The 18,418-nt window shown below is 43.5% G+C and overlaps 1 protein-coding gene across 2 annotated transcripts in view; it reads left to right on the top strand.

Annotated features, from left to right (window-relative positions):
* The window catches only part of ARL6 (ARF like GTPase 6), a 65,069-nt gene that overhangs the window by 26,634 nt on the left and 20,017 nt on the right, over positions 1-18,418 (top strand). For both annotated transcript variants that reach the window (XM_073670801.1, XM_073670800.1), the window contains one exon: positions 754-848. In XM_073670801.1, the coding sequence (XP_073526902.1) occupies positions 754-848 (95 nt within the window). The remainder of the gene's footprint in view (positions 1-753; positions 849-18,418) is intronic.

Below are 18,418 nucleotides of genomic sequence, written 5' to 3'. Positions count from 1 at the left end.
TGATTTGTCACTGTAGGCACCTTGCATTTAAAAAAATAAGTTTAGAAAAAATGCATGGTGCCTACAGTGAAACATGGTGGTGGCAGTTTCCTTATGTGGGGCTGCATGACTGCTCCTTCCAAAATGGCACCACACCTGTCCATGGTCTGTGCCTGGTATTGCTGCTAAGTTCCAATTGAAGTGAATGGGGCTGGTTTACAATACCACACGCAATCACACAATTGTGAACAAATGTTTTTCTAATCTACAGCCCCCTTCAAAGAAAAAGCCCTTGCAGGGATTTTATTAAAAGGCATATTGATAACTACTATGAAAGTACAATTTTAGTTCTTTCCTTCTGAAAATCGGTTTTCCATGGTTTCTGGTAGTAACCATTATTAAACCTATAATAATTGTGTACCAAAAAGCAGCAAATACGTTTTTCTTATTTTTTTTTTTGTTTATTAAATTTACATCTGTTTAAGCTTAATAAACCAAACCACATAAGAGACGACAAAAGCCAGAACATTGGCAAGTAGGCAGTGCCCTTAATATCTTCGAATAGGTACAAGTGGTCAGACTGGAGGTCAATAAGGGGTCCAGATGGAATGGCTACAGATTAATCTAGTAATGGAGATGCACTAATATAATAATACCTTGGGGTAAGCCGGACAATGGGAGTGATACAAGTAAGACCTGCTTGTTCCCTAGCTGTTCTTGCCATGAATTCTCTCCTTGACAATAAATCTTGTTTCCTGTCTTTCCATGTTGCAGAGAAGGCCAGGCTATTATTTTTGTCATTGACAGCAGTGACAAGCTCAGAATGGTTGTGGCTAAAGAAGAACTTGAGACCCTTTTAAATCACGCAGGTAAGATTGCGGCGCGTCCCCCCCCCCTACCCTCCCTCCCCGCTTTATTCTCATCAGACACTTTACAGAAACTCGTCTTGTCAGCGCTGCTGATGGCCGCTACTGAAGAGCACTCAGCACAGATGATGTATGTCAGCAGTTCAGATACCTAAAGTCTATCTTGACTGATTTTAATCTCCCTGTGACTGCAGCACAATCCGGCTGAGAACGAGAGCAGCCAGAGTCATGATGTATCAGATGCATCGATGGAGGCTGGTGTCCAAGCTCCGCACAGCAGAATAGGAGAGTTATATCTCAACAGCTCTTATAGAGACATCGGGACAACTGATAAACCAGTGTGGAAAATAACCAAAATAGACTATTAGTCCATATTAAATAATGGGTCACATAGCATCACCAGAAGTGAGACAGCAATAGATAGAATATCAGCGTCCGCTAACTTATACTATGTATTCAATCATATAAAAATGGGCCATTTATAAAAGAAACTTACTAAAAGAAATGCTGTATTACTCCACTGCAAAAAATCAAACAGCTGAAAAAAAGTGTTCATTGTGACAAGATATACAGTATATCTGCAGATCATAGAAAATTAGGCAACTAATATAATCAATTAACACATAATCTAAGTGCAAAATAAAATATGGTAGAAAAATAGTCACTGTACATGAAAGTGAAATCACTGGAATAGAGCGTAGTAACCAAGAATAAGAATGCACGAAACAGAGGCAAAGGTGATGTAAACAGTGTATATATAATCATAGGGGAATTCGCCATGGGATGAGGCCAACCGTGAATCGCTTATCAGTAGCATGAGTGTATGTGTGTAACCAACTATTTTGTCCAAGTGTGTGTATGTATAGATGATAAATATATATTGTTACATAGCTGGGAGGGACCGGGTTAAATCCCAGCTCTGCAGGGTCTTGATTAGATACATCTGTAGGCTTTTGCCAAGAAGCAGGAAGTAGCTTCATGGAGTGGCAGTTTCCTGAAGGAGTGTCAGAGTTGAGTGTGCTGCTGATGAGTGAACAGCCGAAATGTGAGCTGTAGCTGAGAGATATGCTGGGGTCGCTCTCTGAATGGAGACTGCACTAAGCAATCTGTTTTTTTTGAGAGCTGCAGCCTGTTTAGTATGACCTGTGCCCGGAGTTGGCGCTGGAAGTTGCTGTAGCTCGGCCTGATGGGGATACCACAACTGGTGGGATCGTGCCTATTCTGTGTATGAAGTCTGCTCCAGGAGAAAGGACTGTGAATGCTACCTAAGGCCTAATGACTATCAGAGTCAATCCCTACAATATATATCCACCCACATACATTCTGAACAGTGACCGTGAAATAGCCAAGAATAGAGTGAGCGATACCTGATAGGGCAAAGATGCATTTTTCTTTAAAGGAAACTTGTCAAGACTATTTTACTAAATGAAACTAGCAGCATGGTAGGTACCTATTAAGCCACATATAGGGCATCATTCACCCATGTTTTTTGCTATTTTACTGTCACTGTTCAGAATCTCTGCACTCACTGAAAAACCATCACAAATGTATATAGAGTTGCAGTTAATCATGCGCTGTTTGTGGAATGGGGGGTGTTTTGTTTTTCTTTAATGGCCTTCAGCTCGATCTTGGGCCATGTTCACTTAAGGCTATGTGCCCACGATGCAGAAATGCTGCATATTTTTTCCGCTTCTCCCTGGCAGGAAAAACTCATGTGGATTTTACATGCGTTTTTCCCGCCAGGTAGAAGCTTTTGTCAAGCGTTTTTGCATGCATTTCTGCATGCGGGTTATCAAGCGCTTTTCCAAGCGATTTTAGCATCACTTGGAAAGTGCTTGACAACTTGGTCACACTATATAAATCCATGCAACCGGCATGGATTTATAGTAGTGTGACAAAGTTAGTTAAAAAAAAGAATAGGAATGGTAAAAAATAAAGATTATACTTACCTTCTGATGTCCTCCCGGTGTTTTCTCCGCCGCTTCCGGTGTCATGGGCGGCTCGCGGTGGTGTGAAGGACCTGCAGTGACGTCATTGAGTCATGTGTCAGGTCACATGACTCAATGACGTCATGGCAGGTCCTTCACAACACCGCGACCCATACAGCAGACCAGACGCAGCAGCGAAAACACCGGGGGGACATCGGAAGGTAAGTATAATCTTTATTTTTTTATTTTAAATTCTTTTTTTTTTTTTTTACAGGTTCTATGGTACCCGGGTCTGGATGAGAGTCTCCTCTTCTCCAGACCTGGGTACCATCCGCACATTGAACCGTGTGATATCCGCATGTTCACATGTAGTGATGCGGATGTCACGCGGTCCAATGCAAGTCAATGGCGGCGATTACGCTGCGTGTCCGCAAAATTAATGGACATGCTGCGTTTTTATCCGAAATGATAATCCGCAGCGGAAATTTCCGCAGCATATGCACAGCACATGCGGATTATCATTGGGGACCATGGGGCACGTATTACCAAGCGTTTTTTAAGCGTTTTCGCTGCGGAAATTCCACCGCAAAAACGCTTGAAAAACGCATAGTGGGCACGCAGCCTGATGGATGAACGCTCTCTAGGAAGATCGATCTTGTGCAAGTCTAGATAGGTCCACCTGGGTCTTCTCCGCAGTTATGTTGAGAGTATCAAACTATTGGGTTGCTGCTCTTCGTCTTGTTCCTTCTATTCTTCCGACCATGATGTCCTTCTCCAGTGACCGCAGTGATAGCTGAGAAAAGTGCTGTCTACTTTGACAAACTTACCTTTAAAATTGTACAGTACAGGACTCTGCGTTTTAGCTGAAGCATTAAGACAATGCATTGTATATGCACAAAAACAATCTATGATAATCTTATCTACTCGATATCTGTTGCCATTGACACCTTAGAGACACATTCCTTTGCACCTGTGTTTTTTTTGCATCTGTTCATTCTTTGTGTTTACTCGCTGCAATTTTATAGATATTTTGATCACACTATTAGGTTTGCTAATCCAGTTCTTGTGGCAGATGCAGGTTCTAGTGGTGGGTCTATCCCTTGAATACCAGCATAATGTGGCAGCATGGGATGTGTCACTTATTAGACTGTGTGTTGTAGTTTAAATACAATTAGCATTTTATCAGCAGGAGATTAACACTTAGGGACTACATCTCCTGTGCCAGGCAGTTCAATTAATCTGTGTCGGGGGTGAGGGTTAAACACAGGAAGTAGCCAGTCAGGATGTGGGTGGGGTTATACACAGGAAGCTGCCAGTCAGGGGTGTGGGCGGGGTTATACACAGGAAGCTGCCAGTCAGGGGTGTGGGCGGGGTTATACACAGGAAGCTGCCAGTCAGGGGTGTGGGCGGGGTTATACACAGGAAGCTGCCAGTCAGGGGTGTGGGCGGGGTTATACACAGGAAGCTGCCAGTCAGTTGTGTGGGCGGGGTTATATACAGGAAGTAGCCAGTCGGGATGTGGGCGGGGCTATACACAGGAAACTGCCAGTCAGGGGTGTGGGCGGGGTTATACACAGGAAGCTGCCAGTCAGGGGTGTGGGCGGGGTTATACCCAGAAAGTAGCCAGTCGGGATGTGGGCGGGGCTATACACAGGAAACTGCCAGTCAGGGGTGTGGGCGGGGTTATACACAGGAAGCTGCCAGTCAGGGGTGTGGGCGGGGTTATACACAGGAAGCTGCCAGTCAGGGGTGTGGGCGGGGTTATATACAGGAAGCCAGTCGGGATGTGGGCGGGGCTATACACAGGAAACTGCCAGTCAGTGGTGTGGGTGGGGTTATACACAGGAAGCTGCCAGTCAGGGGTGTGGGCGGGGTTATACCCAGAAAGTAGCCAGTCGGGATGTGGGCGGGGCTATACACAGGAAACTGCCAGTCAGGGGTGTGGGCGGGGTTATACACAGGAAGCTGCCAGTCAGGGGTGTGGGCGGGGTTATACACAGGAAGCTGCCAGTCAGTTGTGTGGGCGGGGTTATATACAGGAAGTAGCCAGTCGGGATGTGGGCGGGGCTATACACAGGAAACTGCCAGTCAGGGGTGTGGGCGGGGTTATACACAGGAAGCTGCCAGTCAGGGGTGTGGGCGGGGTTATACACAGGAAGCTGCCAGTCAGTTGTGTGGGCGGGGTTATATACAGCAAGTAGCCAGTTGGGATGCGGGCGGGGTTATACACTGGAAGCTGCCAGTCAGGGGTGTGAGCGGGGTTATACACAGGAAGCTGCCTGTCAGAGGTGTGGGAGGGGTTATACACAGGAAGTAGCCAGTCGGGATGTGGGCGGGCTTATACACAGGAAGTAGCCAGTCAGGGGTGTGAGCGGGGTTATACACAGGAAGTAGCCAGTCAGGGGTGTGAGCGGGATTATACACAGGTAGTAGCCAGTCAGTGGTGTGAGCGGGGTTATACACAGGAAGTAGCCAGTCAGGGGTGTGAGCGGGGTTATACACAGGTAGTAGCCAGTCAGTGGTGTGGGCGGGGTTATACACAGGAAGCTGCCAGTCAGGGGTGTGAGCGGGGTTATACACAGGAAGTAGCCAGTCGGGATGTGGGTGGGCTTATACAGAGCTCAAGTCTTAGCTCTACACCAGACAAACAAGGATTCTATCAAAATTACACCAAGCCGCCCAGTAAGTGACACATCCCTGGATTCAGGCTTTCTTGCCCTATATTGTGCTGCTCTCCGATTATATAGCAACCTGTTAACTGATTCCCTTTAAGAAAAAGTGATCACATATACAGTACAGACCTAAAGTTTGGACACACTTTCTCATTTAAAGATTTTTCTGTATTTTCATGAGTATGAAAATTTTACATTCACACTGAAGGCCTCAAAACTATGAATTAACACATGTGGAATTATATACTTAACAAAAAAGTGTGAAACAACTGAAAATATGTCTTATATTCTAGGTTCTTCAAAGTAGCCACCTTTTGCTTTGATGACTGCTTTTCATACTCTTGGCATTCTCTTGATGAGCTTCAAGAGGTAGTCACCGGAAATGGTTTTCACTTCACAGGTGTGCCCTGTCAGGTTTAATAAGTGGGATTTCTTGCCTTATAAATGGGGTTGGGATCATCAGTTGTGTTGTGCAGAATTCTGGTGGATACACAGCTGATAGTCCTACTGAATAGACTGTTAGAATTTGTATTATGGCAAGAAAAAATCAGCTAAGTAAAGAAAAACGAGTGGCCATCATTACTTTAAGAAATGAAAGTCAGTCAGTGCGAAAAATTGGGCAAACTTTGAAAGTGTCCCCAAGTGCAGTTGCAAAAACCATCAAGCGCTACAAAGAAACTGGCTCACATGAGGACCGCCCCAGGAAAGGAAGACCAAGAGTCACCTCTGCTTCTGAGGATAAGTTTATCCGAGTCACCAGCCTCAGAAATCACAGGTTTACAGCAGCTCAGATTAAAGACCAGTTCAATGCCACACAGAGTTCTAGCAGCAGACACATCTCTACAACAACTGTTATGAGGAGACTTTGTGCAGCAGGCCTTCATGGTAAAATAGCTGCTAGGAAACTACTGCTAAGGACAGGCAACAAGGAGAAGAGGCTTGTTTGGGCTAAAGAACACAAGGAATGGACATTAGACCACTGGAAATCTGTGCTTTGCTCTGATGAGTCCAAATTTGAGATCTTTGGTTCCAACCACCGTGTCTTTGTGCGACGCAGAAAAGGTGAACGGATGGACTCTACATGCCTGGTTCCCACCGTGAAGCATGGAGGAGGAGGTGTGATGGTGTGGGGGTGCTTTGCTGGTGACACTGTTGGGGATTTATTCAAAATTGAAGGCATACTGAACCAGCATGGCTACCACAGCATCTTGCAGCGGCATGCTATTCCATCCGGTTTGCGTTTAGTTGGACCATCATTTATTTTTCAACAGGACAATGACCCCAAACACACCTCCAGGCTGTGTAAGGGCAATTTGCCCAAGCAGGAAAGTGATGGGGTGCTACGCCAGATGACCTGGCCTCCACAGTCACCAGACCTGAACCCAATCGAGATGGTTTGGGGTGAGCTGGACCACAGAGTGAAGGCAAAAGGGCCAACAAGTGCTAAGCATCTCTGGGAACTCCTTCAAGATTGTTGGAAGACCATTTCCGGTGACTACCTCTTGAAGCTCATCAAGAGAATGCCAAGAGTGTGCAATGCAGTCATCAAAGCAAAAGGTGGCTACTTTGAAGAACCTAGAATATAAGACATATTTTCAGTTGTTTCACACTTTTTTGTTAAGTATATAATTCCACATGTGTTAATTCATAGTTTTGATGCCTTCAGTGTGAATGTACAATTTTCATACTCATGAAAATACAGAAAAATCATTAAATGAGAAGGTGTGTCCAAACTTTTGGTCTGTACTGTAGTTCTGTGTGAGGTGACCCACTGTACCACTTTTTTTAATGCTTATTTTTCTATTGAGCGCTGTGAGTGGAAGAGTATGTGAGTGTGTGTCTTCTACGTCCGCGTGTCATCCAGATGTCTGTTTTGTACATTTTTACGACATGCGGGTTTTGCATGAACAATTTAATTAATAATAAAATTCCAAGTTTATCTTCCTGTTTTAATAATTGTAATAGATCCCTGAAAAACACATGACATGGGAACGGTAATCCATGTGATCCATTTGTGTGCTCCCATTGACTTATAATGTGTATTTCAGATCAGGCTCGCCCATCAAAGTAGTGCACGCTATGCTTTTTTTTAAACGCAGACCATCAGTTAGTATGTAAACATGTAACATGTACTACACCATTGACTTGCATTGTTCAGCACATGGACCAATTATTTGCGTGTCTGAGTGAGTCCTTACACGGTTTATGTAACTGAAAAAGATGAACTGGAGTATAAGTTGGTTTGCATGCAAAATAGGAGCAGGTTCACACTTATCATTAAACAGACAGAACCTAAGACAGAAACAAAATGAACATATACCCTCCTGTAAGTAAAAGCAATAGTGCACATAAATAACATAGAGTACTTTAGTAAATACCGTTTTTGATAAAAAAAAAAAAAAAAAAAGCGTAAAAGCCATCCCACCAGCGTCAAGGTGTACCCAAATCAGCATGATCCTAACTTCTAGTATTAAAACCTTACTGTGTGTCATCCTATCTCAATGTGAATAAGAGCCGAGCAGGACTGGTCCAGAATATGGGAAGCTATGTAAACGTAATGTCCAGCCTTAATACTAGAGCTTAGGACTATCCCGATTTGGGTCACCTTGACGCCGGTGTGATGGCTTTTATGCTTTTTTTTTTTTTTAAATCAAAAACGGTATTTACTAAGTAAATATTCAGTACAAATATTTTTATGTTTTTCACAGTATTTAGGGGTTTGTGAGCTACTCTGGATTTGCACACAAGCCATAATTGCATTAAAATTAGAGCCCGTAAGATTTATCAGCCTGCTTGTTGACTGTTTCCAGGCAGTAATATATTTTTGCACATACTGCAGTGATAGAAAGTGGATAATGATGCAGAATCACAGGAGAATGGCCGCTCCCTAGAAGAGAGAATGATCCGAGCACGGCTTTATTGCTACCATGTATTGTGCGGCGGCAGCTCTATATGATCCATGGTGGCTGCAGTATGAATATATATGTATAGTACATACCCATGTGCATAGAAAGCAAAGAAAACCAGCTTTCGCAGCAGTTGCAGAGTCCAGGGACGCTCAGTGACTTTTCCCATTTAGCGTTTTGCTATATAACAAAAACCAGGAATAAATAGGACTCTCCGGTGACAGGATAATTAAAGATGGCTTTTAGTATCTGTTCACACAGCCTTTTATTCCTCGTTACTGTAGTTTGATGGTTTTCTGTAGCTGCTTATAAAGCGTTTAATGAAGTTGTTGCTTAGTGAATAGTTTTTATGACTTCTTCTGGTGTGTCCTAGACAAGACCCAGGGGCCTGGTAGCCAGAGAAGTCATAAAATAACAGCTGGCACCTCCATGTTGGGAGTCATTTCTGCTGATACCCATGGATACATATCTCCTCTGGCTCCATAAACATCTTATATTATCAGCATTTTATTCACCTCCTTTGGAGTAATGGTAGTTTATTCATCGCTTTACTATTACTATGTCTGATCTTTATTAGCTCCAGAAGTTTAATTGAAGGAGGGACTGTCACCAAAATACTAAATATATATACAGTACAGACCAAAAGTTTGGACACACCTTCTCATTTAAAGATTTTTCTGTATTTTCATGACTATGAAAATTGTACATTCACACTGAAGGCATCAAAACTATGAATTAACACATGTGGAATTATATACTTACCAAAAAAGTGTGAAACAACTGAAAATATGTCTTATATTCTAGGTTCTTCAAAGTAGCCACCTTTTGCTTTGATGACTGCTTTGCACACTCTTGGCATTCTCTTGATGAGCTTCAAGAGGTAGTCACCGGAAATGGTCTTCCAACAATCTTGAAGGAGTTCCCAGAGATGCTTATCACTTGTTGGCCCTTTTGCCTTCACTCTGCGTTCCAGCTCAACCCAAACCATCTCGATTGGGTTCAGGTCTGGTGACTGTGGAGGCCAGGTCATCTGGCGTAGCACCCCATCACTCTCCTTCTTGGTCAAATAGCCCTTACACAGTCTGGAGGTGTGTTTGGGGTCATTGTCCTGTTGAAAAATAAATGATGGTCCAACTAAAAGCAAACCGGATGGAATAGCATGCCGCTGCAAGATGCTGTGGTAGCCATGCTGGTTCAGTATGCCTTCAATTTTGAATAAATCCCCAACAGTGTCACCAGCAAAGCACCCCCACACCATCACACCTCCTCCTCCATGCTTCACGGTGGGAACCAGGCATGTAGAGTCCATCCGTTCACCTTTTCTGCGTCGCACAAAGACACGGTGGTTGGAACCAAAGATCTCAAATTTGGACTCATCAGACCAAAGCACAGATTTCCACTGGTCTAATGTCCACTCCTTGTGTTCTTTAGCCCAAACAAGTCTCTTCTGCTTGTTGCCTGCCCTTAGCAGTGGTTTCCTAGCAGCTATTTTACCATGAAGGCCTGCTGCACAAAGTCTCCTCTTAACAATTGTTGTAGAGATGTGTCTGCTGCTAGAACTCTGTGTGGCACTGACCTGGTCTCTAATCTGAGCTGCTGTTAACCTGCGATTTCTGAGGCTGGTGACTCGGATAAACTTATCCTCAGAAGCAGAGGTGACTCTTGGTCTTCCTTTCCTGGGGCGGTCCTCATGTGAGCCAGTTTCTTTGTAGCGCTTGATGGTTTTTGCAACTGCACTTGGGGACACTTTCAAAGTTTGCCCAATTTTTCGCACTGACTGACCTTCATTTTTTAAAGTAATGATGGCCACTTTTTTTTCTTTACTTAGCTGATTTTTTCTTGCCATAATACAAATTCTAACAGTCTATTCAGTAGGACTATCAGCTGTGTATCCACCAGACTTCTGCACAACACAACTGATGGTCCCAACCCAATTTATAAGGCAAGAAATCCTACTTGTTAAACCTGACAGGGCACACCTGTGAAGTGAAAACCATTTCCGGTGACTACCTCTAGAAGCTCATCAAGAGAATGCCAAGAGTGTGCAAAGCAGTCATCAAAGCAAAAGGTGGCTACTTTGAAGAACCTAGAATATAAGACATATTTTCAGTTGTTTCACACTTTTTTGTTAAGTATATAATTCCACATGTGTTAATTCATAGTTTTGATGCCTTCAGTGTGAATGTACAATTTTCATAGTCATGAAAATGCAGAAAATCTTTAAATGAGAAGGTGTGTCCAAACTTTTGGTGTGTGTGTGTGTGTGTGTGTGTATACAGTTATATGAAAAAGTTTGGGCACCCCTATTAATCTTAAGCTTATTGTTTTATAAAAATTGGTGTTTTTGCAACAGCTATTTCAGTTTGATATATGTAATAACTGTTGGACACAGTAATGTTTCTGCCTTGAAATGAGGTTTATTGTACTAACAGAAAATGTGCAATCTGCATTCAAACAAAATTTGACAGGTGCATAAGTATGGGCACCTCACCAGAAAAGTGACATTAATATTTAGTAGATCATCCTTTTGCAAAAATAACAGCCTCTAGTCGCTTCCTGTAGCTTTTAATTAGTTCCTGGATCCTGGATGAAGGTATTTCTGACCATTCCTCTTTACAAAACAATTCTAGTTCAGTTAAGTTTGATGGTCGCCGAGCATGGACAGCACTCTTCAAATGATCCCACAGATGTTCAATGATATTCAGGTCTGGGGACTGGGATGGCCATTCCAGAATATTGTAATTGTTCCTCTGCATGAATGCCTGAGTAGATTTGGAGCGGTGTTTTGGATCATTGTCTTGCTGAAAGATCCATCCCCTGCGTAACTTCAACTTTATCACTGATTCTTGAACAATATTGTCAAGAATCTGCTGATACTGAGTGGAATCCATGCGTCCCTCAACTTTAACAAGATTCCCGGTGCCGGCATTGGCCACACAGCCCCAAAGCATGATGGAACCTCCACCAAATTTTACTGTGGGTAGCAAGTGTTTTTCTTGGAATGCTGTGTTTTTTTGCCGCCATGCATAATGCCTTTTTGTATGACCAAACAACTCAATCTTGGTTTCATCAGTCCACAGGACCTTCTTCCAAAAAGAAATTGGCTTCTCCAAATGTGCTTTTGCATACCTCAGCCGACTCTGTTTGTGGCGTGCTTGCAGAAACGGCTTCTTTCGCATCACTCTCCCATACAGCTTCTTCTTGTGCAAAGTGCGTTGTATAGTTGACCGATGCACAGTGACACCATCTGCAGCACGTTGATGCTGCAGCTCTCTGGAGGTGGTCTGAGGATTGTCCTTGACTGATCTCACCATTCTTCTTCTCTGCCTTTCTGATGTTTTTCTTGGCCTGCCACTTCTGGCCTTAACAAGAACTGTCCCTGTGTTCTTCCATTTCCTTACTATGTTCCTCACAGTGGAAACTGACAGGTTAAATCTCTGAGACTGCTTTTTGTATCCTTCCCCTGAACAACTATGTTGAATAATCTTTGTTTTCAGATCATTTGACAGTAGTTTTGAGGAGCCCATGATGCCACTCTTCAAAGGAGATTCAAACAGGAGAAAGTGGCCACTTTAAGTAGCTTTTCTCATGATTGCATACACCTGGCTATGAAGTTCAAAGCTCAATGAGGTTACAAAACCAAAAAAAGTGCTTTAGTAAGTCAGTAAAAAGTAGGTAGGAGTATTTAAAACAAGAAAATGATAAGGGTGCCCATACTTATGCACCTGTCAAATTTAGTTTGAATGCAGATTGCACATTTTCTGTTAGTACAATAAACCCCATTTCAAGGCAGAAACATTACTGTGTCCAACAGTTATTACATATATCAAACTGAAATAGCTGTTGCAAAAACACCAATTTTTATAAAACATTAAGCTTAAGATTAATAGGGGTGCCCAAACTTTTTCATATAACTGTATATATATGTGAAGGCTATTGATTATGACTCTCCTGTTTCTGAGTCACAATGGCTGCTCAGAATCATTTATAGCCCTTGATTTATCTCTTTTAGTTCTTGTTAAGGAGTGGAAGGCTCCGATGAAGGCCAATGGATAGGCATATAGTGGCATGCAGAAGGAGGAAGATGCCAGCTACCGCAAAAAGAAAAAATGTATGAGTACTATATATCTGAAACATCACATTTATTAAGTCCAGGGAATCGGGGAAGACAGGTTAAAAATACATAAAGGAAAAAAAAGGGGGGAAAAGACACCGGTCCACACGTTTCGAGCTGTCACAGCTATTAGTCCTGACAAAGTGGTCTGGCGTTTGCTGAAAGAAAGCTTTCCTAAGTTCCACCTTTGATCCTCATGGATAGGGATGAGCGGACCCAAACTTAAATATTCAGCGATCGTGCCGGACAAAGTCTGTTGCAATGTTCGGAGTTCTGGGGAAAGTCCGTTGCAGAGAGAGAGAATTTTTCGGTTCAGAAGTCCGGGTCCCCATTGTTTTCAATGGAGTTTGGTTTCTGATTGAAGTTCTGGCACCAGAACCAAACTTTGGAATAAAGATCGGATCGGGTACCAGAACCCAAACTTCTACTGGTGCTCTCATCCCTACTCATAGATATTGCTGAGCTCTTTGCAGGATGCTGCATGTCAGCACACTTTATAACTATACCTTGGTTCTCCAGACCTGTTGGCACTTCATGTTTCGCCCTATGGCTTCCATATTACCTTTATACGGCGTTATGAAAAATAGATTTTTGCCAAGCCATTACCTATATTTTTTTTTTTCCTTGCCGGTTTCAGAATGCAACAGGAAAAAAAACTGTCATCCTCCATATAACGTCAAAGGCATATGGAGGTTCATTATTGCCATAAAAAAAGGTTGCACAGAGCTGTACTATGGTCATGTGCATAAGCTCTTGGACTCATTCAGAGACCGATTTAAAAAATCTAACACAAAAATAAAGAAAAATTCTGGAAGGCATCTGAAAGTAACACAAAAAGTTAAGAAAAAATCTAATTGGAAGTGCGGCTGCAAGGAGAATATGGAGTTATATCCTCACTGCAGCCGCTCGTTTCCAGTAACTACACAGCGAGCGTGCTGTTATTGCTCCCCCTGCACACATATGCTGCAGAGCAGGATGTCAGTCACGTAACAGGGGCAGTGATAACAGCGTCTCACTGTGTAATCCGCGCTGACTGTTCAGTGCCCCGGCTCCGCCCCGGTGACTGGAAGTCAGCGGCTGCAGGGAGAATATAGCTTCTATCTTCTCCCAGTAGCTGCACCTCCAATTTGACGCCTGCACAAGTTTAAATTAGTATTTACCTGCAGACTACCACTGTCTACAGGTAAAATAATGTTTTTTTGCTGACAGGTTCCCTTTTAATGGTATTTTCTTGAATAGGAAGGAACCACTCCCAGCCAACCGCCCGGCTTCCTGAATGCTGTCCTAGCTGACATTTTCTGTCTAGCAGTATCATTTTGCCACAGACATTCGCTCTCCGATTCTGCAAGCTGAGGCAACTTTATATCGGCACCAGGGGAGGAGCGCAGGGGCACAGAATCGGGCCAGATTATTTTGATCCGGCCAACTTTAGAGCAGCGCTTACATCTTCTATTGCAGAGAGCTTGTCAGCATTGTGCTCTTTGCCTAGGTCGGAGATCGGCCACCGTTGTTAGACCGTAAAGGTGGCCGGTAACCTAGGAAGTGATCAATTAACATGTAAAATTAGTAATCCCTCCTTTCTTGAGATTGGAGCATTTTTTTATGAGACACCAACATTCCTATTGATAATTAATTACTGTCCTGTAAAAAAAATAAATAAATAAAAATGTCATTCTCAGGATCGATGATGTGTATGAGCGATACACTTTATAAGTTGGGACTACCTCTGTGATATCAACAGGTATCAAATGGATCTCAGTCTGATTATAGACAGTAATGTGCAGACTGGCTGCAGGTCTTATGCCCGGAGCGTGACGGCTTCATATATTTCTATAGTATATATGTTTGTTACATCTGCGTTCCTGCTGCAAGCAATGACTCTGGTTCTGGGCAGCTAAATTGGCACAGGCAGCATTGCTGAATTGCATCCTGTGGGACTGCGTTTATGGCGCTGCACGAGCCCTTTAAATGAAGAAGCCAAAAGAAATAATGTGCTTCAATGGCGTTTTCTTGGCTAAAATTGGCCCCTGTGATCTGGAAAGAATTTAGTTTCCTCTTCCAGATGTTTTATGATGCAGGTTGGCCCGTCGTAGAGATCCGCATTACTCCGGCTTCTGTGTTAATGATACAGTTAAAGTTTTCCACTGCACTAAAAAGTGATGTGCTGCTCCCCCTCAAGCACACATTACAGGCTATTAGCCGACGTAGCCAACGGAAGAGTGTGCACAACGGTCTGGTCATCTCGCTGCAAAGGAAGGCGAGGTCCTGCTGCTTCTGCAGTCCTGTACTGTACTAATCTACCGGATCAGAAGTGGTGAAATCCCCAGGAGCTGAAATTATAATGGTGCATTATATACATCTTCTTTAAGTGTCATGAGCAACAGCTTCTGTCTGTTCATGAACACAGTTTTTGATAGTACAGAATCGATTTTCCATCAATTTTTATATCACTACCACCTCCGTACAAAGTGATCAGATTTGTCAGTGTGTCACATGTGTCCGTCATGTGGCCGCACTCTCTCCACCTCTCCAAGCAGAAAATACTTCTAGATCCTAAAGGGGTTTTCTGGTTTTGGAAAACCTCTTTCTTCAGGCACAGTTTGTTTTAAAAAAATATATATATAAAAAAAAATCCTAACAGGTCCTTACTCTCAAACCCCAGGTGAATCTCTGCCGCTGCTCCTGCTGTTTTATTGTCTGCAGAGCTGAAATCACATTGGCTGCAGCGCTGTCAATCTGTGAGAAGAGGTTAATATTCACCAAAGTTGTAAACATTTTTTAGAAATGTTACCCATTACATCCCTGTCTTCGCCTCTCACCCAGCCAAATCGGATCATACTTTGCACTGATGAGGGGCATTACCCCAAAACACAGTGTCTGCAAATTGAGATTGTGGTCTAGCTTTTATCCTAAGTCATTATGGCATGGTTCATTAAAGGGTCCATAATGACTTTTAGGATTTCTACTTCCAATAGATGGCGCTAGAGTTCTAGCCCTCTTCCTCCCTGTAGAGGCAATCTGTATATTTAGCTATGTTTTTCACTAAGTTTGCTCCAAATCTTCAATTTCTATTCACACAAATTGAGTTACGTGATTTTAAAGGGGTTTTCCGGCTTTGCAAAACTCCTGTCTACCAGATGAAATTTCTTTAAAGAACAAACAGTGCTTTACCTGGGACCTGGGGAAAATGGGTAAGGCACTTTTTTAAAAATAAAAACACTGCAACCTGGGGGATGTGCTTTCCGAAATCAGAAATCTTCTTTAAGGCAAATCCACGTTACTCTTCCACATTGTGAGTCCATTATACTGGGGACATGGCATTATCTGTCATACAGATGGGTGTATGTGCTTGCTACTCCATGTAGAAAGCTCTCATTACTGACGTTGGTGTCATGGCTTATTTAACCCTTTCGGTAACCCATCTGTTGTCAGCAGAGCATACGACTGTGGGTGTTTGATTCCTATCCCAATGGCAAGCCGATTATCACATAAGTCCGTGCTGCGCCTTTAACACCTGAGAGGAGTTCAGTATGCAGAAACAAGCAGCGCGGCACACTCTACCCCCTCTTCCATGTTTTGGATGATTATTATCTACGACGTCGCTGTCTATCAAACCCCATTATTTTGTAAAGTGTCATGTCAGGACTTCTTCAATTACATCCTCTCTGTCGTTCTCATTTTTCCCTCCATTTCATCCCTGCATCCGTGCCCCGCGTCCTCCCTCTCCGGGAGCGGTGACTGCAGGTCAGGCTCCTAATGGTCATTGGTGGATGAAAACTTGAAACATCAAGTAAATTGTTTCTGTCAGCCGCTTTGATGTTTAAATCTCGATCTAAGTCCCTCATCTTCCCTGGCAGCGAAATCAAAGCACTGATATTTCCTATCTTCAAAATTAATTTTGTTTGTCGTTTTTTTTTCCTTCCTTTATTTTTTCCCTTCTGTTTGTGTCTGTTCTTTGCCGTCCCCAATTTGTCTCAGTTCATATCTCCGAAGTATCCTTTATTGCCGACTTTTTATATGACATCAGTAGCCTGACACTGTCTTAGAAAATTGCTGTGAATCAACCAGCTCCTACTTCTTCAGTTTATGCCTCTTGTGCTCTTAGCTATATATAATGCACAGACTTCATCTCTGCAATAGAGATTTACTCGCCGGCCGTCCTTTATATTGGAGTAATCAAATAGAAGGAAGGGGTTCATTTATAAACCCTAAATGGCCAAATGTACGTGGACACCCCTTCTATTTAGCGGTGTAGGGATTCACACGCTCAGGTAGGCATTAGGTAGTTGTAAGGCAGCGCTAGTCATCATGTTGGGGGACACTCGCGGCACCGGGTCAATTGAAGCACACCAGCCACGTTTTCCAGTATTTCACAATCAGGCAGTTTATTACACTTGATAACTGCTTATAACCGAGTCCAACTCAGTGGCTCGCCGACATATTACACATATAATGTCCAGCAGCCTTTCGAGTGGCAGACAGGCCCACTTGGCTCCAGTTACAGCCTTCAGCAAAGTCACTTATATCAACGTCCATATAATGCAGTGTTTTGCCTTTGCCGGGTTTTAGCTGCTTCAGGTTTGTTCTGCCACAGCTGTGGCTTTACGGCTTCCCAGATGGGGGTCTCCAGCCCTCGTACCTTCAAAGGCTACTGATATGTTTTCACACCTATCATCCAGCCTCTGCCTTCCAGGACTCTTGCCTTCCAAGCCTCTTGCCCTCCAAGGCTACTGGTATCGCTTACACATAAGGATCCAGCCTCTGCCTTTCAGGCTTCACTAGGCCTCACACTCTAGCGGTGTCCCACACTTGGGAACAGGCCTCACGCCTTTCCACCCTGTCTCAAATATACCAGGGCTTATATATCCTCTAGTGCACACACAGGACCTGTGCTGATGTCACAGTCATGTGATCAGTCCTTCTGTGTGCACAGGACCTGTGCGATGTCACAGTCATGTGACCAGTCACCTGGGGAAGGTACATGGTCGGCCAAAACACACCCAGGACCATTACAGTAATGCCGCAAGCCGCTGCATTACATAGTGTTCACACAGGCCATGTGGTTTGGGCCAAACGTGCAGTTCTATTGCTTTCTTAAGAGATTCAAAACCAAGAATAACCTCTTCTGGGCACAAAGGTGTAACCGCAAATAAACTGTTCATTCGCAAGCACATATGTCAGTGCAGACTCACCCAAACAGATTACAGTTCTTTTACCTGGTGCAAACTTTATACACAGGAGAGGTACAGCCCTACCAGTCTCTGTATCACCTTCAGCCTGAGTTCTAGTCCCAAACCGAAGTTTTCCACAGTTCACACTGAACAGGCTGCAGCTTCCACACATTACTCTGCAGCTCCAACACACAGACTGCTCAGCTTTCCTAGCTGACCCGTGCAGTCTCCATTCAGAGAGAGACCCTGGCTTGTCTCTGCCCCAGCTAAAGCTCACATTTTTGGCTGGCCACTCACCAGCTTCAGCACACTGCACTCTTCTCAACATCCAGCAGACTGATACAAGGTGAACCCATTTTCTAGTTCTTAGCCAAAGCTAGCCAGGTGCATCTAATTAAGACCCGCAGTGCTAAAATTTAACCCAATCTTACCTGACTTTGCTACCATTTCTATGACATACATATTTTGCATGCAGCCATATATCCTCCATATGTAATTTTTAGCAGTCGATTGAGTCGCACTGAAAATTTGATGTCAGAGGATGCCATTTTTTTATCAGTTGAAGGTACATTATATGGACCAAAGAATCCCGTCAACTCCACATTATATTTACAGGAGCTCTTGTAACCCCCCCCCCCCCCCCCCCCCAATTCTAAAGCCATAGGTATTAATATGGAGTTGGTTCCCTCTTTGCAGCTATAACCGCTCCCACTCTTCTGGGAAGGATTTCTACACAATTTTGGAGGTGTCTGAGAGTTTTTGTCCATTCATCCAAAATTTCT

The sequence above is a fragment of the Phyllobates terribilis genome, unplaced genomic scaffold (assembly GCF_046119375.1).
Source record: "Phyllobates terribilis strain yellow unplaced genomic scaffold, ASM4611937v1 Scaffold_2__4_contigs__length_985480577, whole genome shotgun sequence".
NCBI lineage: Eukaryota > Metazoa > Chordata > Amphibia > Anura > Dendrobatidae > Phyllobates > Phyllobates terribilis.
This window is presented reverse-complemented; position numbering and strand designations above follow the sequence as displayed.